At 42.8% G+C, this 17,806-nt stretch overlaps 1 protein-coding gene across 4 annotated transcripts in view; it reads left to right on the top strand.

Annotated features, from left to right (window-relative positions):
- The window catches only part of LOC135543393 (transport and Golgi organization 2 homolog), a 53,044-nt gene that overhangs the window by 12,785 nt on the left and 22,453 nt on the right, over positions 1-17,806 (top strand). For all 4 annotated transcript variants that reach the window (XM_064970636.1, XM_064970608.1, XM_064970616.1 and 1 more), the window contains exons 3-5: positions 5,594-5,682; positions 8,944-9,063; positions 10,752-10,869. In XM_064970636.1, the coding sequence (XP_064826708.1) occupies positions 5,594-5,682; positions 8,944-9,063; positions 10,752-10,869 (327 nt within the window). The remainder of the gene's footprint in view (positions 1-5,593; positions 5,683-8,943; positions 9,064-10,751; positions 10,870-17,806) is intronic.

Below are 17,806 nucleotides of genomic sequence, written 5' to 3'. Positions count from 1 at the left end.
TCTGACACGATCAGGACACGCAGGCTGAAATATGAACCAACTATATTGGGGTACTGCAGCGCCAAGTCTAGGACCATAAGGTTTCTTAACAGTTTATACCCCAAGCCATAAAACTGCTGAACAGCTAATGAAATGGCTACCCGGACTATTTGCATTGCACCCCCCCACACACACATACACCCTTTTGTTTTACGCTGCTGTTACTTGCTGTTTATTATCTATTATTACTTTACTCCTACCTACATGTACATATTTGCTCGACTAGTCTGTACCCCCGCATATTGACTTGGTACCAGTACCCCTGTATATAGCCAAGTTATTGTTATTTTATTGTTGCTCTTTTTTATTTGATTTTTTTTAACTTTATTTATTAAATATTTGTTTTCTTTAACCTCTTGGAACTCCCCATCCCGGATCCGGGATCGTGACTAAAGCCTCAGGCTCATTAGCATAACGCAATGTTAACGATTTCTGAAAATCGCAAATAAAATGAAAATAATGCGTCTGCTCTCAAGCTTAGCCTTTTCTTAACAACACTGTCATCTCAGATTTTCAAAATATGCTTTTGAACCATAGAAATTGACTAATTTGTGTAAGAGTATGCAAAGCTAGCATAGCATTTTGAGTAGCATTTAGCACGCAACATTTTCACAAAAACCAGATAACCAAATAAATAAAATCATTTACCTTTGAAGAGCTTCTGATGTTTTCAATGAGGAGACTCTCAGTTACATACCAAATGCGCAGTTTTTCCTGAAAGCGTCTGTGTGTAGGAGAAATCGTTCCGTTTTCTACATTGCGTCTGGCTACCGAAACGAACCGAAAATTCAGTCACCTACAACGTAAAACTTTTTCCGAATTAACTACATAATATCGACCGAAACATGGCAAACGTTGTTTGGAATCAGTCCTCAAGGTGTTTTTTTCACATATCTCTTCATTGATATGCAGTTCGTGGAAGCTTGCTTTCCTCTCTGTATCCCATGGAAAAATACTGGCAGCTGCCTTTTGCGCACCAATTTCGGCGCAGGACACCGGGCGGACACCTGGTAAATGTGGTCTCTTATGGTCAATCTTCCAATGATCTGCCTACAAATACGTCACAATGCTGCAGACACCTTGGGGAAACGACAGAAAGGGCAGGCTCATTCCTCTCGCATTCACAGCCATATAAGGAGACAATGGAAAACAGAGCCTCAAAAATCCTGCTCATTTCCTGGATGCCGTCTCATCTTGGTTTTGCCTGAAGCTCACGTTCTAGGGCACGCACAGAAAATATCTTGGTAGTTCTGGACACGTCAGAGTGTTTTCTTTCGAAAGCTATCAATTATATGCATAGTCGAGCATCTTTTTGTGACAAAATATCTTGTTTAAAACGGGAACGTTTTTCATCCAAAAATGAAATAGCGCCCCCAGAGCATCAACAGGTTAAATCTTAATTTTCTTAACTGCATTGTTGGTTAAGGGCTTGTAAGTAAGCATTTCACTGTATTCGGCACGTGATTACTAGCATTTGTTAATTTTGGAGTATTGGCTAGACCAATTATGTACCAAAGACAATCTTATCTTTTTTGTTTTTCTGCCATGCATAATATGCAGTGGGCTATGTATTGAATAACGACACAATCCAACAAAAATGGATTCTGTTTTTTGGGGGTGGGAGGACTTAGGCTCAAATATAGGCCGGTACATGAGCGCTAATATGTTTCATGTGCAACATTTGAAATGCTTTGACTTAATCATCACCTTAAGCCCTGTCCATTTTCATTTTTTGGCTTTGAAACAACATCCAGTTTCAACCCATTGTTGAACTTCTTTCTTTAAATTGATCGTCACAGTGAGGTCAAAAAGTGTAGCCTAACAGCGCCTCTTCAACCTCAGGAGGCTGAAGAAATTCGGCTTGTCACCAAAAGCACTCACAAACTTCTACAGATGCACAATCGAGAGCATCCTGGCGGGCTGTATCACCGCCTGGTACGGCAACTGCTCCGCCCTCAACCGTAAGGCTCTCCAGAGGGTAGTGAGGCTCTCCAGAGGGTAGTGAGGTCTGCGCAACGCATCACCGGGGGCAAACTACCTGCCCTCCAGGACACCTACACCACCCGATGTTACAGGAAGGCCATAAAGATCATCAAGGACATCAACCACCCGAGCCACTGCCTGTTCATCCCGCTATCATCCAGACGGCGAGGTCAGTACAGGTGCATCAAAGCTGGGACCGAGAGACTGAAAAACAGCTTCTATCTCAAGGCCATCAGACTGTTAAACAGCCACCACTAACATTGAGTGGCTGCTGCCAACACACTGACACTGACTCAACTCCAGCCACTTTAATAATGGGAAATGATGTAAATATATCACTAGCCACTGTAAACAATGCTACCTTATATAATGTTACTTACCCTACATTATTCATCTCATGTGCATACGTATATACTGTACTCTATATCATCGACTGCATCCTTATGTAATACATGTATCACTAGCCACTTTAACTATGCCACTTTGTTTACATACTCATCTCATATGTATATACTGTACTCGATACCATCTACTGTATCTTGCCTATGCTGCTCTGTACCATCACTCATTCATATATCCTTATGTACATATTCTTTATCCCCTTACACTGTGTATAAGACAGTAGTTTAGGAATTGTTAGTTAGATTACTTGTTGGTTATTACTGCATTGTCGGAACTAGAAGCACAAGCATTTCGCTACACTCGCATTAACATCTGCTAACCATGTGTATGTGACAAATAAAATTAGATTTGAATTTGATTTGATTTGAACTGAGTTTTAAAAGCATGATACTGTTTTGCTGATGTGATTTTCAATTGTATTTGTATTGATGTCAGAGTGGTTAGAGGAACAATAGAGCCCTGAGTACCAGGCCATTTAACAACCTGGTGGTGGTTAGGGTACTCCCAATACATGTCCAGAGGGTGTAAGAGATTACCGTGACTCAATGGTCACGTGGAATTTGACTGCGGTCATGACTGTGATGTGACGGTAATACAGTCACCACAACAGCCCTAGGTATGAATACTTTCTGAGGGCTCTAATCGATAATTTTTTGGGGACAAAGTTAAACACCAGTGCTACCAATGCAATTTTAATTTAGAGCCCTGGTTACAACTGTAGGTTATATTATATTATAGGCCAACACATGTTGTATAAATACATTGACCCTACATTGTCTTGTAGAGCCAGAACAAAACAAGTCAAGAGAGACTAAGTTTCACAGGGAACTTAATGGTGTTCCCTGTGACATTCAATATAGGGTACTACTGCAAACCTCATCACTTAGGGCCCACGGGTCCCACTGCGAGCCCACCTCTCTCCCAACGCCACGGATCTACGACAGCTTCAGTTGCCTATTCGTATAGGGCAGCCAAACTGGGAGGAAAAACCCCACATTCGTGTGTGTGGTGGTGTGTGTGCGTTCGTGCTGGGCTGGCTGATGATTCATTGGACAGTAGCTGAACATTAATGTGAAGTCACTAAGTCATGCACTGTTGCCTTGCTAAATAAGTGACAGTTGTGCAGTGCTAGTAAAAAGTCGCCAGAGATTAATGTCAAATGCAGCATTAGCTACAGCAGTGATAGTCTGTCAGTGTGATGAGTGGCACATTAAGGCCCATTTGTTATGGGATAACTACTGAAAATTGCAGTAGGTGGGAGTGGTGCTGGCAATGTGTAAGGCCTAGGTTTCACTTTCAGTTAAATGCTCATGTTTAACTTGTGAGCCTCATACCAATCTTTTTCATAGAGGCTAGTCTAGCCTATGGAACAGTTCCTGTTCACTGAGCTCCTTCCTCCAATGTGTGCTGTCTGACAGGTCTTCTTTTTTAAGACTATTTTCTTCTGATCCTATGGATCCTCATCAAAGGATGTCCTTCCCTTCCCCATCTTCAATATCGTGTTCTCTCTGTTGGAGAGACTGTGGGGCGAGCAACATAACAGTGGAGATTAAAACACCCGTTCTAACTGCTCAAATCACTGGCGTTGGCAAACAATTCAAGACCAATTCATTCTCATAATGAGCTAATGTCTATCCAGTCTGTGGAATGGAGAGATGGTCAACTGAGCTGAGTGTGTAGGAGAGCTGATATGGGGGAGAGGAGGGGTGGGGGATCATGTCATTCTTGCTCCCCTTTGTGTGAGAAATGTACATGGATAGTCTACAATCCAGGCTGATTGTGAGGAGGGGTTTCTATACCCGAAGACTTGGCCTTAACGTTAACGTCTTTGTCCAAACGTTGGTCTGATTGAGCATTGAATTCTGTGGCCAGACTTGTCGTAATATTTAACGTTGTCGAAATGTTAGTCTGATTTAAGAGAGCTGCCATTGGAGCTGATTTGGCTTTAGAGGGCTGTCAGGAGAAAGCTGCAAATTTATTCTGTCTCCATCCGCTGCACTGGATCAATCTGATACTTGCACCTCCCCTGGCCTTTAGAAGCCTCAGCCTCTCTCTGACATGGCCCTTTTGGAACTCTGAAGGATGAGAAAATGTGTTTGTTTTTTTGCCTGCTGTTGTATTATGGATTTGATGTGATGTTTGCGGTGGGGCGGGGTCTGGAAAAGCCCATCTCTTGTGATCTGTCTATGCACACTGTGCAGCAGTCCAAGCTGGGTGGAGAAAGTCGGCAGGGGTTGTAATGTTATTGCGTTAAGGTAATCAAGTCACATGGAGAGGCAGAGGTATGGATGTGCATACCAAATGGCACCATATTTCCTATATAGTGCACTACTTTTGACCGGTTCCCATGGGCTCTGGTCGAAAGTAGTGCACTACATAGGGAATAGGGTGCCATTTGGGATACAAGCATGGTGTTGGATCGTGACAGCACATCAGCTTTCTCCTGCTGCTGCAGCTGATGGGGAACGGGGTGCGGTGCCAAACCTTGCCGTGTCCTGAGGGGAGGAATAGTGCACACACAGACAATTAGGGAACATGCAACCTCAGTCAGGAGCTCAGCTCAGTCAGGTCTGCAGCAAGGTACTGCACAGCTCTTTATTTCCTCTGTCACACCTCAGGCGTCCGCATGCTTCCCAGCCAAAACAGTTCAGTGTATATATAGAGTTCCTGCCTATATTATGACACTCTATCATTTTTTTGGGGGGGGTCGTTTTGGACTTCGGTGAGGGTTTTTTTCAGCTGTTCGCCCCCCCCCCCCAAGCGACGGTCTTTTCATGGAGTATGCGAGCACAGCCAAGTTCGGCTAGGCGCCTGCCTAACTGAGGCATACTGACGCCTTGATTCACTCATTGGTGCAGAATGCAGCCTGGCAAATGAGCACAGGTTACTTCATCTTATTCCGTTTATAATGCACAACTTTGGACCAGAGTGCTATGGGCCCTGGTATAAAGTAGTGAGCTATATATATGTGTATATAGGGTGCGATTTGGGCCGCTGAAGACACTGCCAGGGCTCAGTCTCTTCGATTTAAAGAGATGCGACCCCAAACATAATAATATGTCAATATGGATACCACCACTAGGTTATGGCGCTAAAGTACATTACCTTAAGCGGTTTACCATGGTCTCCCTCATAACTCTAGTCCTCTCTCTTTCTCTTTTTCCCTCAGGCTAATTTTGGCCGCAAACAGAGATGAGTTCTACAACAGGCCAACCAAAGCTGCAGACTTTTGGGCGAACAACAGCGAAATCCTCAGCGGTAAGTATCTGCACTTGACGTTGAAGTGGCAGAACCACACTGTGGGGCGACAGAGAGAATTTAGTCTTTCTCTGAGAGCCTTTTATTTCACCACAACCCATTTCATTTCAACTCGGCAAGAATGCATTCATGAGCCTGATATTGGTTTCCATGTCAAGAGACAAATAAAATGTGATTTGATCTCCTAGGTCTTAACATTCTCTCCCAGACTCATGGATAGAAAGTTTGGAGCGTAGCATAAGGTAACCAGTCCCTCCAGTATACATAATTATACAGTCTACACTTAACGGTGATTCATAGAATTTGTTTAATTTTGGAGTATTGGCTAGACCAATTATGTACCAAAGACAATCTTATCTTTTTTGTTTGTTCTGTTTTTTTTTTGTGGTGGGAGGACTTAGGCTCATATATATATATATATAGGCCTATGTATGAGCGCTAATATGCTTATGGGTGTTTCACGTGCAACATTTGAAATGCTTTGACTTAATCATCACCTGAGAAAGCGCTGTCCATTTCATTGTTTGGCTTTGAAACAACGTCCAGTTTCAACCCATTGTTGAACTTCTTTCTTTAAATTGATCATCACAGTGAGGTCAAAACCTGTAGCCTAACTGAGTTTTAAAAGCATGATACTGTTTTGCTGATGTGATTTTCAATTGTATTTCTATTGATGTCAGAGTGGTTAGAGGAACAATAGAGCCCTGAGTACCAGGCCATTTAACAACCTGGTGGTGGTTAGGGTACTCCCAATACATGTCCAGAGGTTGTAAGAGATTACCGTGACTCAATGGTCACGTGGTATTTGACTGCGGTCATGACTGACAAATGCATCTCTGAGTGTTCAGGCTGTTTAAAAAGTGAACCGGGTGTAAGGCTAAGAAGGGGGATTACAATAAGCGTCCTGTCATAGAGCATTGCTTCTCCTCTGTTTCTGAGTGATTCCTTTCATTTCCTCTCCCTCTCACAGCAGACTAGGAAGTTGTTTTGTTCAACAGCCTTTTTATAGTATTTCTGAGTCAACTATTTATTTAAAAAAAATCTGTTACACTGGCTTGAGTAGCAGCCATGCAACTGACGGCTGTTTCTATGTGGTGTGGCAGAAATGAATGAGTGTGGCCAGTGAGCCTCTTATCTGGTGTGTGGGTGGAGGGACGGTGGTTGGCTTCTGGTTGAAGGTGATGGATCGTGTTGATGTTTGAGTGAGTCCACACAAGTCAATCTCGGCCTGATCTTACAGCCAAACAATGTGTTGATGTTTTATTGCCAATTTATTCATCTATGCCTCACGGGGAGAGCAGAGCTGAGGACTTTTGAAAACTTTTTCAAGGACAGCACACGCCTAGTAGCACTGACTGTCTTCATGTTTGTCGGCTCTACCATCATCCTGGGAGAATAAGCGCTGGGATTCCAGCAGCTGCATCTCTACCGGTCCCTATTGGGTTCAGGCCTTGGCTGGGTTTCTCTGCAGCAAAGTACCTCTCCTCTGTTCCCTGGCTGTCTCAGTGCGCCTGTATTAATGAGGTGGAAGTGTAGACTTACCATCTTGCCTCTGCACATGCTTCCCTTAGTTACCCCCCCCTCTCTCATAGAAACACACACAGCCTATCTCAGTGTTTAAGTCACAGTTTAGGTCTAGATGAACCGCCTGTATCGAATGGCCCTTTGCCTCCAGAAGTTTATTCAAGTTTTCGTACAGTATAAGTATTAATAACTTGGTATTCATTCTTCAGTGGGTTCATTTCTTCCAAGTGCAATACAAGTGCAAAATGGTAAGCGACTAGCAAGTCACACTGGTTGTAATAAAATGATCTATATATCTCTTAACGCTCCACTGCTAGTCGTATTCCCTATGAGTCGTGTAAGGGCATCGCTTCACTCCGCGTCCAGACAAACAGAATGTATGAGTAGAATTAATCTATTCAGCGTTTTCAGAGTTCCGTGCTCTACATGGTAATGAGGCTCCCATGATGATGAATGCAAGGCAGAGAGGCCTGTCTGTTTCTCAGAAAACCACTGCTCAGCCTTAACTGCATAAAGTACAAAATTGCCTCTTCCTTGAATGTTTTGGTTTTTATGCACTTCTTCAGGATTTTTTTCTGTAACTCACAAAGGAGTAAAACTAGGCAGTCAGCGATGGCTTGGAGCAGGGTGAAACATTTGTACTTTGTGCTTCTTCTAGAATTAATAGATTTATTATAAGCAAACTCTTGTTTTGAGTGACTGGCAGCATTATTTTCAGCAATACATGATTGCCATTGTTGATTCACAGTGAATATATATATATATATATATTCACTGTGAATCAACAAAGGCAATCATGTATTGCTGAAAATAATGCTGCCAGTCACTCAAAACAAGAGTTTGCTTATGATAAATCTATTAAACAAAAATATAAAGGCAACATGTAAAGTGTTGGTCCCATATTTCATGAGCTGAAATAAAAGTTCCCAGAAATATTCCATTCGCACAAAAATCTTATTTCTCAATTTCTTTGCACACATTTGTTTACATCCCTGTTAGTGAGCATTTCTCCTTTGTCAAGGTAATCCATCCACCTGACAGGTGTGGTATATCAAGAAGCTGATTAAACCGCATGATTACACAGGTGCACCTTGTGCTGGCGACAATAAAAGGCCAATGTGAAATGTTGTCACACAACACCTGATGTCTTAAGTTTGGGGGAGCGTGCACATGGCATGCTGACTGCAGGAATGTCCACCAGAGCTGTTTCCAGAAAATGTAATGTTCGTTTCTCTACCATAAGCCTCCTCCAACATCGTTTTAGAGAATTTGGCAGTATGTCCAACCGGCCTCAACTGCAGACCACTTGTAACTACACCAGCCCAGGACCTCCAAATCTTTATTCTTTACCTGTGGGATTGTGTGAGACCAGTCACCCAGATAGCTGATGGAACTGAGAAGTGTTTCTGTCTGTAATAAAAGCTCTTTTGAGAAAAATTATTTTGATTGGCTGGCTTACCAGTGGGTGGGCCTATGCCCTGCCCAGTCATATGAAATCCATAGATAAGGGCCTAATAAATATTTCAATTGACTGATTTCTTTATATGAATCGTAACTCAGTAAAATAGTTGAAATTAATTATGTTGCGTTTTTATTTTTGTTCAGTATAGCATCAATCTCACTGGTCAGTTAGGCCTATAACTGTTCTATTTTCAGACAGAGGTGTTACAATGGGAATAAAATGAATGTATGTGTTTTGTGACGGACATGGAGTGTGATGTGATTGTGTGTTGTCAGGGCTGGACCTGGAGGAGGGGAAGGAAGGAGGATCATGGCTGGGGATTAACAAGAGGGGCAAGCTGGCCGCACTGACCAATTACCTGGAGGGAAGGCCCAATCCAGACGCACAAGGAAGAGGTGAGGACCAACTTGGACGAGAATATACACATTGAGCAGTCCGATATGTACATTTTTATGGGGCAGTGTATTGATATTCAAAGTGTTCAGACCACTTCCCTTCCCCATTTTGTTACCTGATTGCATTATTCTAAAATTAATACAATTAGTTATTTTCCTCACCAATCTACACACAATACCCCATAACGACAATATATAAACATGTTTTTTGAAATTTTTGCAAATGTATTAAATAAAAAAGATACCTTATTTATATAAGTATTCAGACTCTTTGTTATGAGACTTTTAAATTGAGCTGCGGTGTATCCGGTTTCCATCGATCATCCTTGAGATGTTTTGCAACTTGATTGTAGTTCAGCTGTGGTCAATTCAATTGATTGGACATGATTTGGAAAGGCACACACCTGTCTATATAAGGTCCCGCAGTTGACAATGAATGTCAGAGCAAAAACCAAGCCATGTGGTCTAAAGGAATTGTCTGTAGATTGTGTTGAGGCACAGATCTGGGGAAGGGTACCAAAAAATGTCTTCAGTATTGAAGGTCCCCAAGAACACAGTGGCCTCCATCATTCTTAAATAGAAGAAGTTGGAACCACCAAGACTCTTCCTAGAGCTGGCCGCACGGGCAAACTGAGCAATCTGTGTAGGAGGGCCTTGGTCAGGGAGGTGACCAAGAACCCGATGGTCACTCTGACAGAGCTCCAGAGTTCCTCTGTGGAGATGGGAGAACCTTCCAGAAGGACAACCAGTTTCTGAATGTCCTTGAGTGGCCCAGCCAGAGCCTGGACTTGAACCCAATCAAACATATCTCTGGAGAGACCTGAAAATAACTGTGCGGTGATGCTCCCCAACCAACCTGACAGAGCTCAAGAGGATCTGCAGAGAAGAATGGGAGAAACTCCCCAAATACAGGTGTGCTAAGCTTGTAGCATCATACCCAAGAAGACTTGAGGCTGTAATCGCTGCCTAAGGTGCTTCAACAAAGTACTGAGTAAAGGGTCTGAATACTTATGTAAATGTGATATTTCTGTTTTTTATTTGTAATAAATTTGAGAAAATATCTAAACCTGTTTTTGCTTAGTCATTATGGGGTATTGTGTGAGGATTGAAAGAAAAAAAAAACAATTTAATCCATTTTAGAATAAGACTAACGTAACAACGTGGAAAAACGTCAAGGGGTCTGAATACTCTCTGAATGCACTGTTGTGTTAATATTTCATTCTTCAAAGCTTTTTTCCTAGGAAGCTGCAGCTAACATGGAGCTGGAATGGTCGAATGGATGGATGGAAATGACACACTTTCCTGACACACTTCATTGTTGTAGTGCTGTTCCCCCATCTTGGGTAGTAGCCTGTCCTCCTAACAGCTAACTCACAGTACTACGTAACATGGAAACTATCTCGAACGTCACTCAGTCCAAGACCTATGTAACATAGGTCATCTCAAATGTCCTCCATTTAACCTTTTATTTAACCAGGTTATTCTTGTTTTCAAAAGAGACCTGGACCAATAAGCGGTGTTGTGTCGATCATATTGGATAGTATAACTCTGTCTGTGGTTACAAAACCAAATAGCCAGCCAACTGATGAATCTACTTCTGCTATGTCCAGGGGCCTGCCTAAATGCTCTGTCACCTCTCTGTGCATTTAGTGTGAATGTAAGAATAATGTTGATTCCATGTGTTGTAGGGTTCCTGGTGTCCAATTTCCTGGCAGATCAGAGCCAGGACAGCTACTCCTACCTGAAGAGGGTGTCATCTGAGGGACATCTCTACAATGGCTTCAACCTCCTCACCGCTGAGTTCAAGTGAGTCAAGGGATGTGGGCAGACGGATCAGGAGAGGTGGTCAGGGTTTGATGGAGCTCTGAGCAAAACAAAAGACCATGGGATGGGTTGATTTAATATTTTTGGTGAGGTTTGGCCTTGCTACTCTATACACACCTTCTGCATCATTTTTATTTTGTAAAGTGTGCTTGCTGAAAAAAAGCACCACTTTATAAACTGTTCAGTTATTATTATTCCGCTGGAACCTTTTAGCGCCAAAACCGTTAAACCATTGGTCAGTGTGCTTGAAAAAACCCCACTTTCTGATACTACTGATACTTTTCACACTACAACCATATTTGCATAAATCCCAATGCATTTCATTGGCCGTAGACTTGAATGGGAAAACTATGCAGTGAACTAGTCTTTAACTGTTTAAGCGAGAAACGCTATGCAAACTGTGGAACTCGCAGGCCAGTCTGGAATAGGTTGCTTGTATACAGCTTTTTGATACCATGTATACTTGTTGAACTATAACGGTCTTAAATGTGCATAAAAGCACCATAGGCTTGAATGGATTCGCAACTTCTCTTGAACCATTAAAGCTACAAACACCAAACCAACTTTGACATGAACAGACTGACACAACATAGATTGCTTGTCAAAAGATTGTTGATGGTATTTCCGGCAATGGCGAAGCTCTAACATGACTCGTCTGCTTAGTGTCATCGAACTTTATACATTTGACACTTTTTAGGTATCTTGACAGTTTACCCATTTGTTGAAAATGTAATACATCTCTTTTATCGGCAAAACAAAAGATGCCCAAGCTTGAGCAGACGAGGCATGGAAATGTGCACCCCACCCCTTCGGCCTCGGAGGATGCTAGCTCGGACGAAACACCATGATGATTCAGAATGGAGATGAACAAGGGTATAACAAAAATTGTAGAGACTTTCTGAACGCATAATCAAAATGTATTTGCTGTTTAATCAACTCCATGAAGACCAGAAAGTCACAAAGAGAGGACTGACAAAGTTAGAAAAAAGACCACGCTTCAATTCTGGATGTCCGCGAGTACGTGGATCAAAAGCACAAGAAGTTGGAAGACGGCATTTCAAAAACTTGATGAGAAATTCGATTCTCACAAATGTCCAGAGGTGCTCAAATTTTAGGTTTCAAGGTTTCCCGGAGGCTGTGGAGGGAAGAAATGCCATCTCTTTTCTACAGGAATAGATTCCCAAAATCCTGGATCTACCCCCTTCTCTGCTCCCTGAGCAAAGGGAGAGCTCAAGAATGGAGGTGCTGTCATCAGGATGATGGTGATATTTTTTATTTTTTTAACTAATTGCCCCTTTTCCTATTTCATATTTGAGGGATAATGGTCATCGTCTGGTAAAGGTTATCATTGATTCATCATAGCTTGGTGTCTTTTTTCCTAGGGTGCTTGGGTGCGTTTTTGGTCATTGCTTTGGCTGCTACGCGACACAGGTTTCGGGGCACCTTGGGGAATGACGATTGGTTGACATTTGAGTGTACTGGTAGGTGCGGCTGAGGGTGAACATGAACGCATCCTCCATTTTTTTGTTTTCAGAGACATGCTCAAATGGGGCTAAAAAGTCCTGTCTTTTTTATTGCTGATGTTTGTCGCTTTGATTGACATTTTATTTTGTCTCAACTGACAATTTCCATGTTACGGGGATCCATGCGCTTTACGTAAAATTTAGATTGAACCTAATTTGGGTGATGCTATGCACAGCAGGTAAATCTATTTTAAAGACTAGTTTCGAATGGGTATGGGGTTTTTAACTTTCAGGAGAGGTTGCGTTTGTGGTTTAGAGTTTGCCAAAAGGCACCTAAAGGACTCTGACATTGAGAAACAAGATTCTCTGGTCTGATGAAACCAATAATTAACTCTCTGGCCTGAATGCCAAGCGTCATGTCTTAAGGAAACCTGGCACCATCCCTATGGTGAGTCGTGGTGGCAGCATCATGCTGTGGGGATTTTCTTTCAGCGGCAGGGACTGGGAGACTAGTCAGGATCGAGGGAAAATTAACGGCGCAAAGTACAGAGATCCTTGAAGAAGACATGCTCCACAGCGCTCAGGACCTCAGCCTAAGGTGAAGGTTCCTTCCAACAGGACAACGACCCTAAGCACACAGCCAAGACAACACAGGAGTGGTTTCGGGTAAGTCTCTGAATGTCCTTGAGTGGCCCAGCCAGAGCCCGAACTTGAACCTTATCGAACATCTCTGGAGAGAACTGAAAATAGCTGTGCGGAGACGCCCCCATCCAACATGACAGAGCTTAAGAGGATCTGCAGAGGAAAATGGGACAAACTCCCTAAATATAGGTGTGCCAAGCTTGTAACGTCATACCCAAGAAGACTCGAGGCTGTAATCACTGTGAAAGGTGCTTCAATACAGTACTGAGTAAAGGGTCTGAATACTTATGTAAATGTGTATTTCAGGTTTTTATATTTAATACATTTGCAAAAATTACCTGTTTTTGCTTTGTCATTATGGAGTTGTGTGTGTGTGTGTGTGTGAGGGGGGGGGGAAACAACAATCAATGTTAGAATAAGGCTGGCATGTAACAAAATGTGGAAAAAGGGGTCTGTATACTTTCCTGAATGCACTGTATCAGGCTCAAGTAGATTTGTTGGAGAACAAATGTGAGATCTGGAAAATGAACAAAGTAACAGCTGACGACTCAACTCTACAAAAACTAGACTCTCAAAGCGATTGGAATATAACAACCTGGCGACCTATAAAGCAGAAAACACATTTACGAGAACAAAACAAACCTACTATATGAACATAGTGATAAATAAGGAAAGTTGCTTGCGTGGCAGATAAGGCGAGAGGAAACTAGTAGAGTTATTAGCTCTATTAAGATGTCCAATAAGTTGTTCAGGGTCCTGAGGCAATTCATCGAGTTTAATGAAACGCTGTCCAAGTCTGAAAGGGATACACTTGCCACAATGCATGAGTTTTTGAACAAACTCAATTGACAAGCTTTAACTGATTGAGGATTGAAAGGGTTTTGGAGAAAGAGATTACATCTGAAGAAATTAGCGAATCCATTTTCAACACTGCTGGGAAAAAATCACCAGGGTTAGACGGATTCCCTGTTGAAATCTATAGAACATTTTTATCCAAACAAATTCATCCTCTGCAATATATTTATTCATGCCATAGAGACAGATAAGCTGTCCTTCTGGGAGGTTCTCCCATCTCCACAGAGGAACTGTAGATCTCTGTCAGAGTGACCATTGGGTTCGGGTTCACCTCCCTGACCAAGGCCCTTCTCCCCCAATTGCTCAGTTTGGTTTGGAGGCCAGCTCTAACAAGAGCCTTGGTGGTTCCAAACTTCTTCCATTTAAAGATTATGGAGGCCACTGTGTTCTTGGACCTTCAATACTGCAGTAATTTGTTGGTATCCTTCCCCATAATATGTGCCTCGACACAATCCGGCCTTGCAGCTCTACGGATAATTCCTTCGACCTCATGGCTTGGTTTTTGCTCTGACATGCACTGTCAACTGTGGTACTAATATAGACAGATGTGTGCCTTTCCAAATCATGTCCAATCAATTGAATTTACCTTAGCTGGACTTCAACTAAGTTGCAAAAAAAACAAAACAATATGAGTAAGAGTAAGAAATAAAAATAACAAGTAGTTAAAGAGCAGCAATAAAATAACAATCGCGAGACTATATACAGGGGGCACCGGTAAGTCAAGGTAATTGAGGTAATATGTGCATATAGGTAGAGTTATTAAAGTGACTATGCATAGATAATAACAGAGTAAGAGCAGCGTAAAAGGGGGCGGGCACTGCAAATAGTCTGGGTAGACATTTGATTAGATGTTCAGGAGTCTTTTGGCTTGGGGGAAGAAGCTGTTTAGAAGCATCTTGGACCTAGACTTGGCGCTCCGCTTGCCCTGCGGTAGCAGAGAGAACAGTGACTCGGTTGGCTGGAGTCTTTGACCATTTTTAGGGCCTTCCTCTGACACCACCTGGTATTGAGGTCCTGGATGGCAGGAAGCTTGGCCCTAGTGTGGTACTGGGCCATACACACTACCCTCTGTAGTGCCTTGCGGTCAGAGGCTGAGCAATTGCCATAGCAGGCAGTAATGCAACCAGTCAGGATGCTCTCGATGGTGCAGCTGTTGAACATTTTGAGGATCTGGGGACCCATGCCAAATCTTTTCAGTCTCCCCCATTCCCTTTTACAACTTCTATCATTACTACTGCTGTTACTACCACTTCAACTTCTTTAATTACTATCTACTAGTTTTTATAGAGTTCTGGCAGACAATGCTGTCTCAACTCTTTCATTTCCTAAGGTACATTCAAGACATGCCCACCAGGTTGCAAATCAACCCCTAGTCCAATGCACATGTAGTTCTCAGAGGATTTTCTACCAAGCCTTTAAGGTTTAGCTATTTCTATATTGCATATTCCTTTTCAGACCCTAGGGCTATGGGTCGATTTGACCTTGGGCATGAGTTTCTGTTACCATGTGTTCTCATCTCTTGTTGGACTGGCTGATGATGAATCAGGGATGATGGTGCCTTCTCCAGGGTCCATCAGAGGCATGAGCTACAGCCACCTGTTCTCTCTCTTTCTCTCTGTCCCTGTCTCTCTCCAAACACAAAAGAAACCTCGAATTGAAGAAACCGTCATAAGAATTCTGAGAACACCTGTACATTTTTTCCCTTTACCAGTCAGGCTTGTGAGGGCATGTCAAAAGCTCTACGAATGATTTGACAAAGGGAACCCAGACAATATTTAATGTAGGGAACGTTTTCCCTTCTCTTTCTGTTTTCTCTTACTCTCTACAGCAGACAGTGTCATTTAATTTGATGGCCTTGCGATGTGGACTGGAGAGCAAAAATTAAAGTGCTTCCCTCTGAAACTAAGACCGCTGTCATGAAGGGGGCTCGATAGACATGCCATCGGCTTGGCAACAGGGTTTCAGGTCTCATTTTGGAAGTCAGGTGGTTCATGAACAATTTTTCTCACTTCCTGCCAGGGGAAGCAGGGTTTTCCCTGTGAATCGAGGGGTCCTGATCAATATATCCTGCTGATGTGGCCCGAGAGCAGGAACGGCACAGTGTGTGAGCAGATCTCTTGTTTTAATCCTCCTCCTCTTCCGTTGTTTCCAGGTATTGTTCTTTCTCCCCACCTCCACGCTTCTCTCCCCTCTCTCTACATTGTGTGTATTATAGCAGGTAGAGATCTCCGTGGGTTGTGTTCTGTTGTGTGTTAACAGCAGAGGAATGCGAATGGCCTCATTAAGACCTGGAATTATGTAGGTGTTGTATGGCTCCTGCTGCTGCCACCCCTGCGGCAAGAGACTTAACGAAAGGAGACCTCACTGCCACCAGAAATGTGTGTACACACACACCGTGAGATGTCAGCTGAGAGAGAGCAACAAGTAATATGTGTTTCTTTGATGTATGCTCTGGCCTGGCCAATCATCTGGTTCTGAAATCACTCCATCCCTCTCTGTCTGCCTGGACCCATGGGGCTCCCTGTCGACTCACTACAAGATGTATGGATGCTGACAGATAGGACCCTGCGGTACGCAACGGCATAATAAAAACAGACATTGGATGGCAGCTGCTGTGACTGTAATGTATTTGGTTGTAGACCTTTTTTTTTATAAACGGGCTCATTATAGAGCTATTAGTTTTCCCCCTCTGCACAGTGAAACAACAGTCATGCGTGTTCGTTAGAGATAACCCAGGGGAAATGCTGTCTGCGGCTGCTCTGTTTCCGAATCGATAATTACGTCTTGTCTCGTGGATACAGAGGAGGCCCTATATTACAATTAGTGGATTTGTCATTCCATCCTTAACCAAAGTGATGATTTATGATATGATGGTGATGTGGGACAAGATGTGTGGAGGCCATTTTAAACATCCTCTGTATTCCTTCCTGTTGTATAATGTACAGGCAACTGCCAAAATAAAGCAAACACTTGAGCAAATGAGGGATACAAATAGTGACGTGGTAAAACAAATCGGTGAGGAAATTCTGACCATGTATAAAAATGCCCAGTGGCCCATTACTTCAGCCGCCATGGCAAGAAGAAGAGATCTGTGACTTTCAAAGAGGGGTCTCAAAGGAGCACAGGGGGTTTAAGTATTAATATCAAACAAATGAGGTAAATATGTCATTTTTATATCACACGCCCTATTAAGACACTATGTTGGTGTTTATTTTGTCCGTTACTGTATATTAGGGATGTGATGGTCACAGACTTTTGGATGACTGTAATTGGCCTGCCAAATGACCGTAGTCTCTGTAATAACCGCTTTAATGAATGTTTTTGAACATTTTCACCTTTTCTCCGCTCCTGACTGCATGTAGAACTGGCGTTCCCAGTCGCCTCTTTTAGCTCACGCATTGGTCTTTAGAACACACACATTTGACAGTCTTCTCACGGAACGCCTCTTTTAGCTCACGCATTGGTCTTTAGAACACACGCATTTGACAGTCTTCTCACGGAACGCTTCTTTTAGCTCACGCATTGGTCTTTAGAACACACGCATTTGACAGTCTTCTCACGGAACGCCTCTTTTAGCTCACGCATTGGTCTTTAGAACACACGCATTTGACACTTTTAGCTCACGCATTGGTCTTTAGAACACACACGGAACGCCTCTTTTAGCTCACGCATTGGTCTTTCATTTGACAGTCTTCTCACGGAACACCTCTTTTAGCTCACGCATTGGTCTTTAGAACACACGCATTTGACAGTCTTCTCACGGAACGCCTCTTTTAGCTCACGCATTTTAGAACACACGCATTTGACAGTCTTTAGAACTTTTAGCTCACGCATTGGTCTTTAGAACACACGCATTTGACAGTCTTCTCACGGAACGCCTTTCTTTTAGCTCACGCATTGGTCTTTAGAACACACGCATTTGACAGTCTTCTCACGGAACGCCTCTTTTAGCTCACGCA

The sequence above is a fragment of the Oncorhynchus masou genome, chromosome 1 (genome assembly GCF_036934945.1).
Source record: "Oncorhynchus masou masou isolate Uvic2021 chromosome 1, UVic_Omas_1.1, whole genome shotgun sequence".
Taxonomy (NCBI): Eukaryota; Metazoa; Chordata; class Actinopteri; order Salmoniformes; family Salmonidae; genus Oncorhynchus; species Oncorhynchus masou.
Note: the sequence above shows the minus strand (reverse complement) of the source record. Positions and strands in the feature narration are given on the sequence as shown.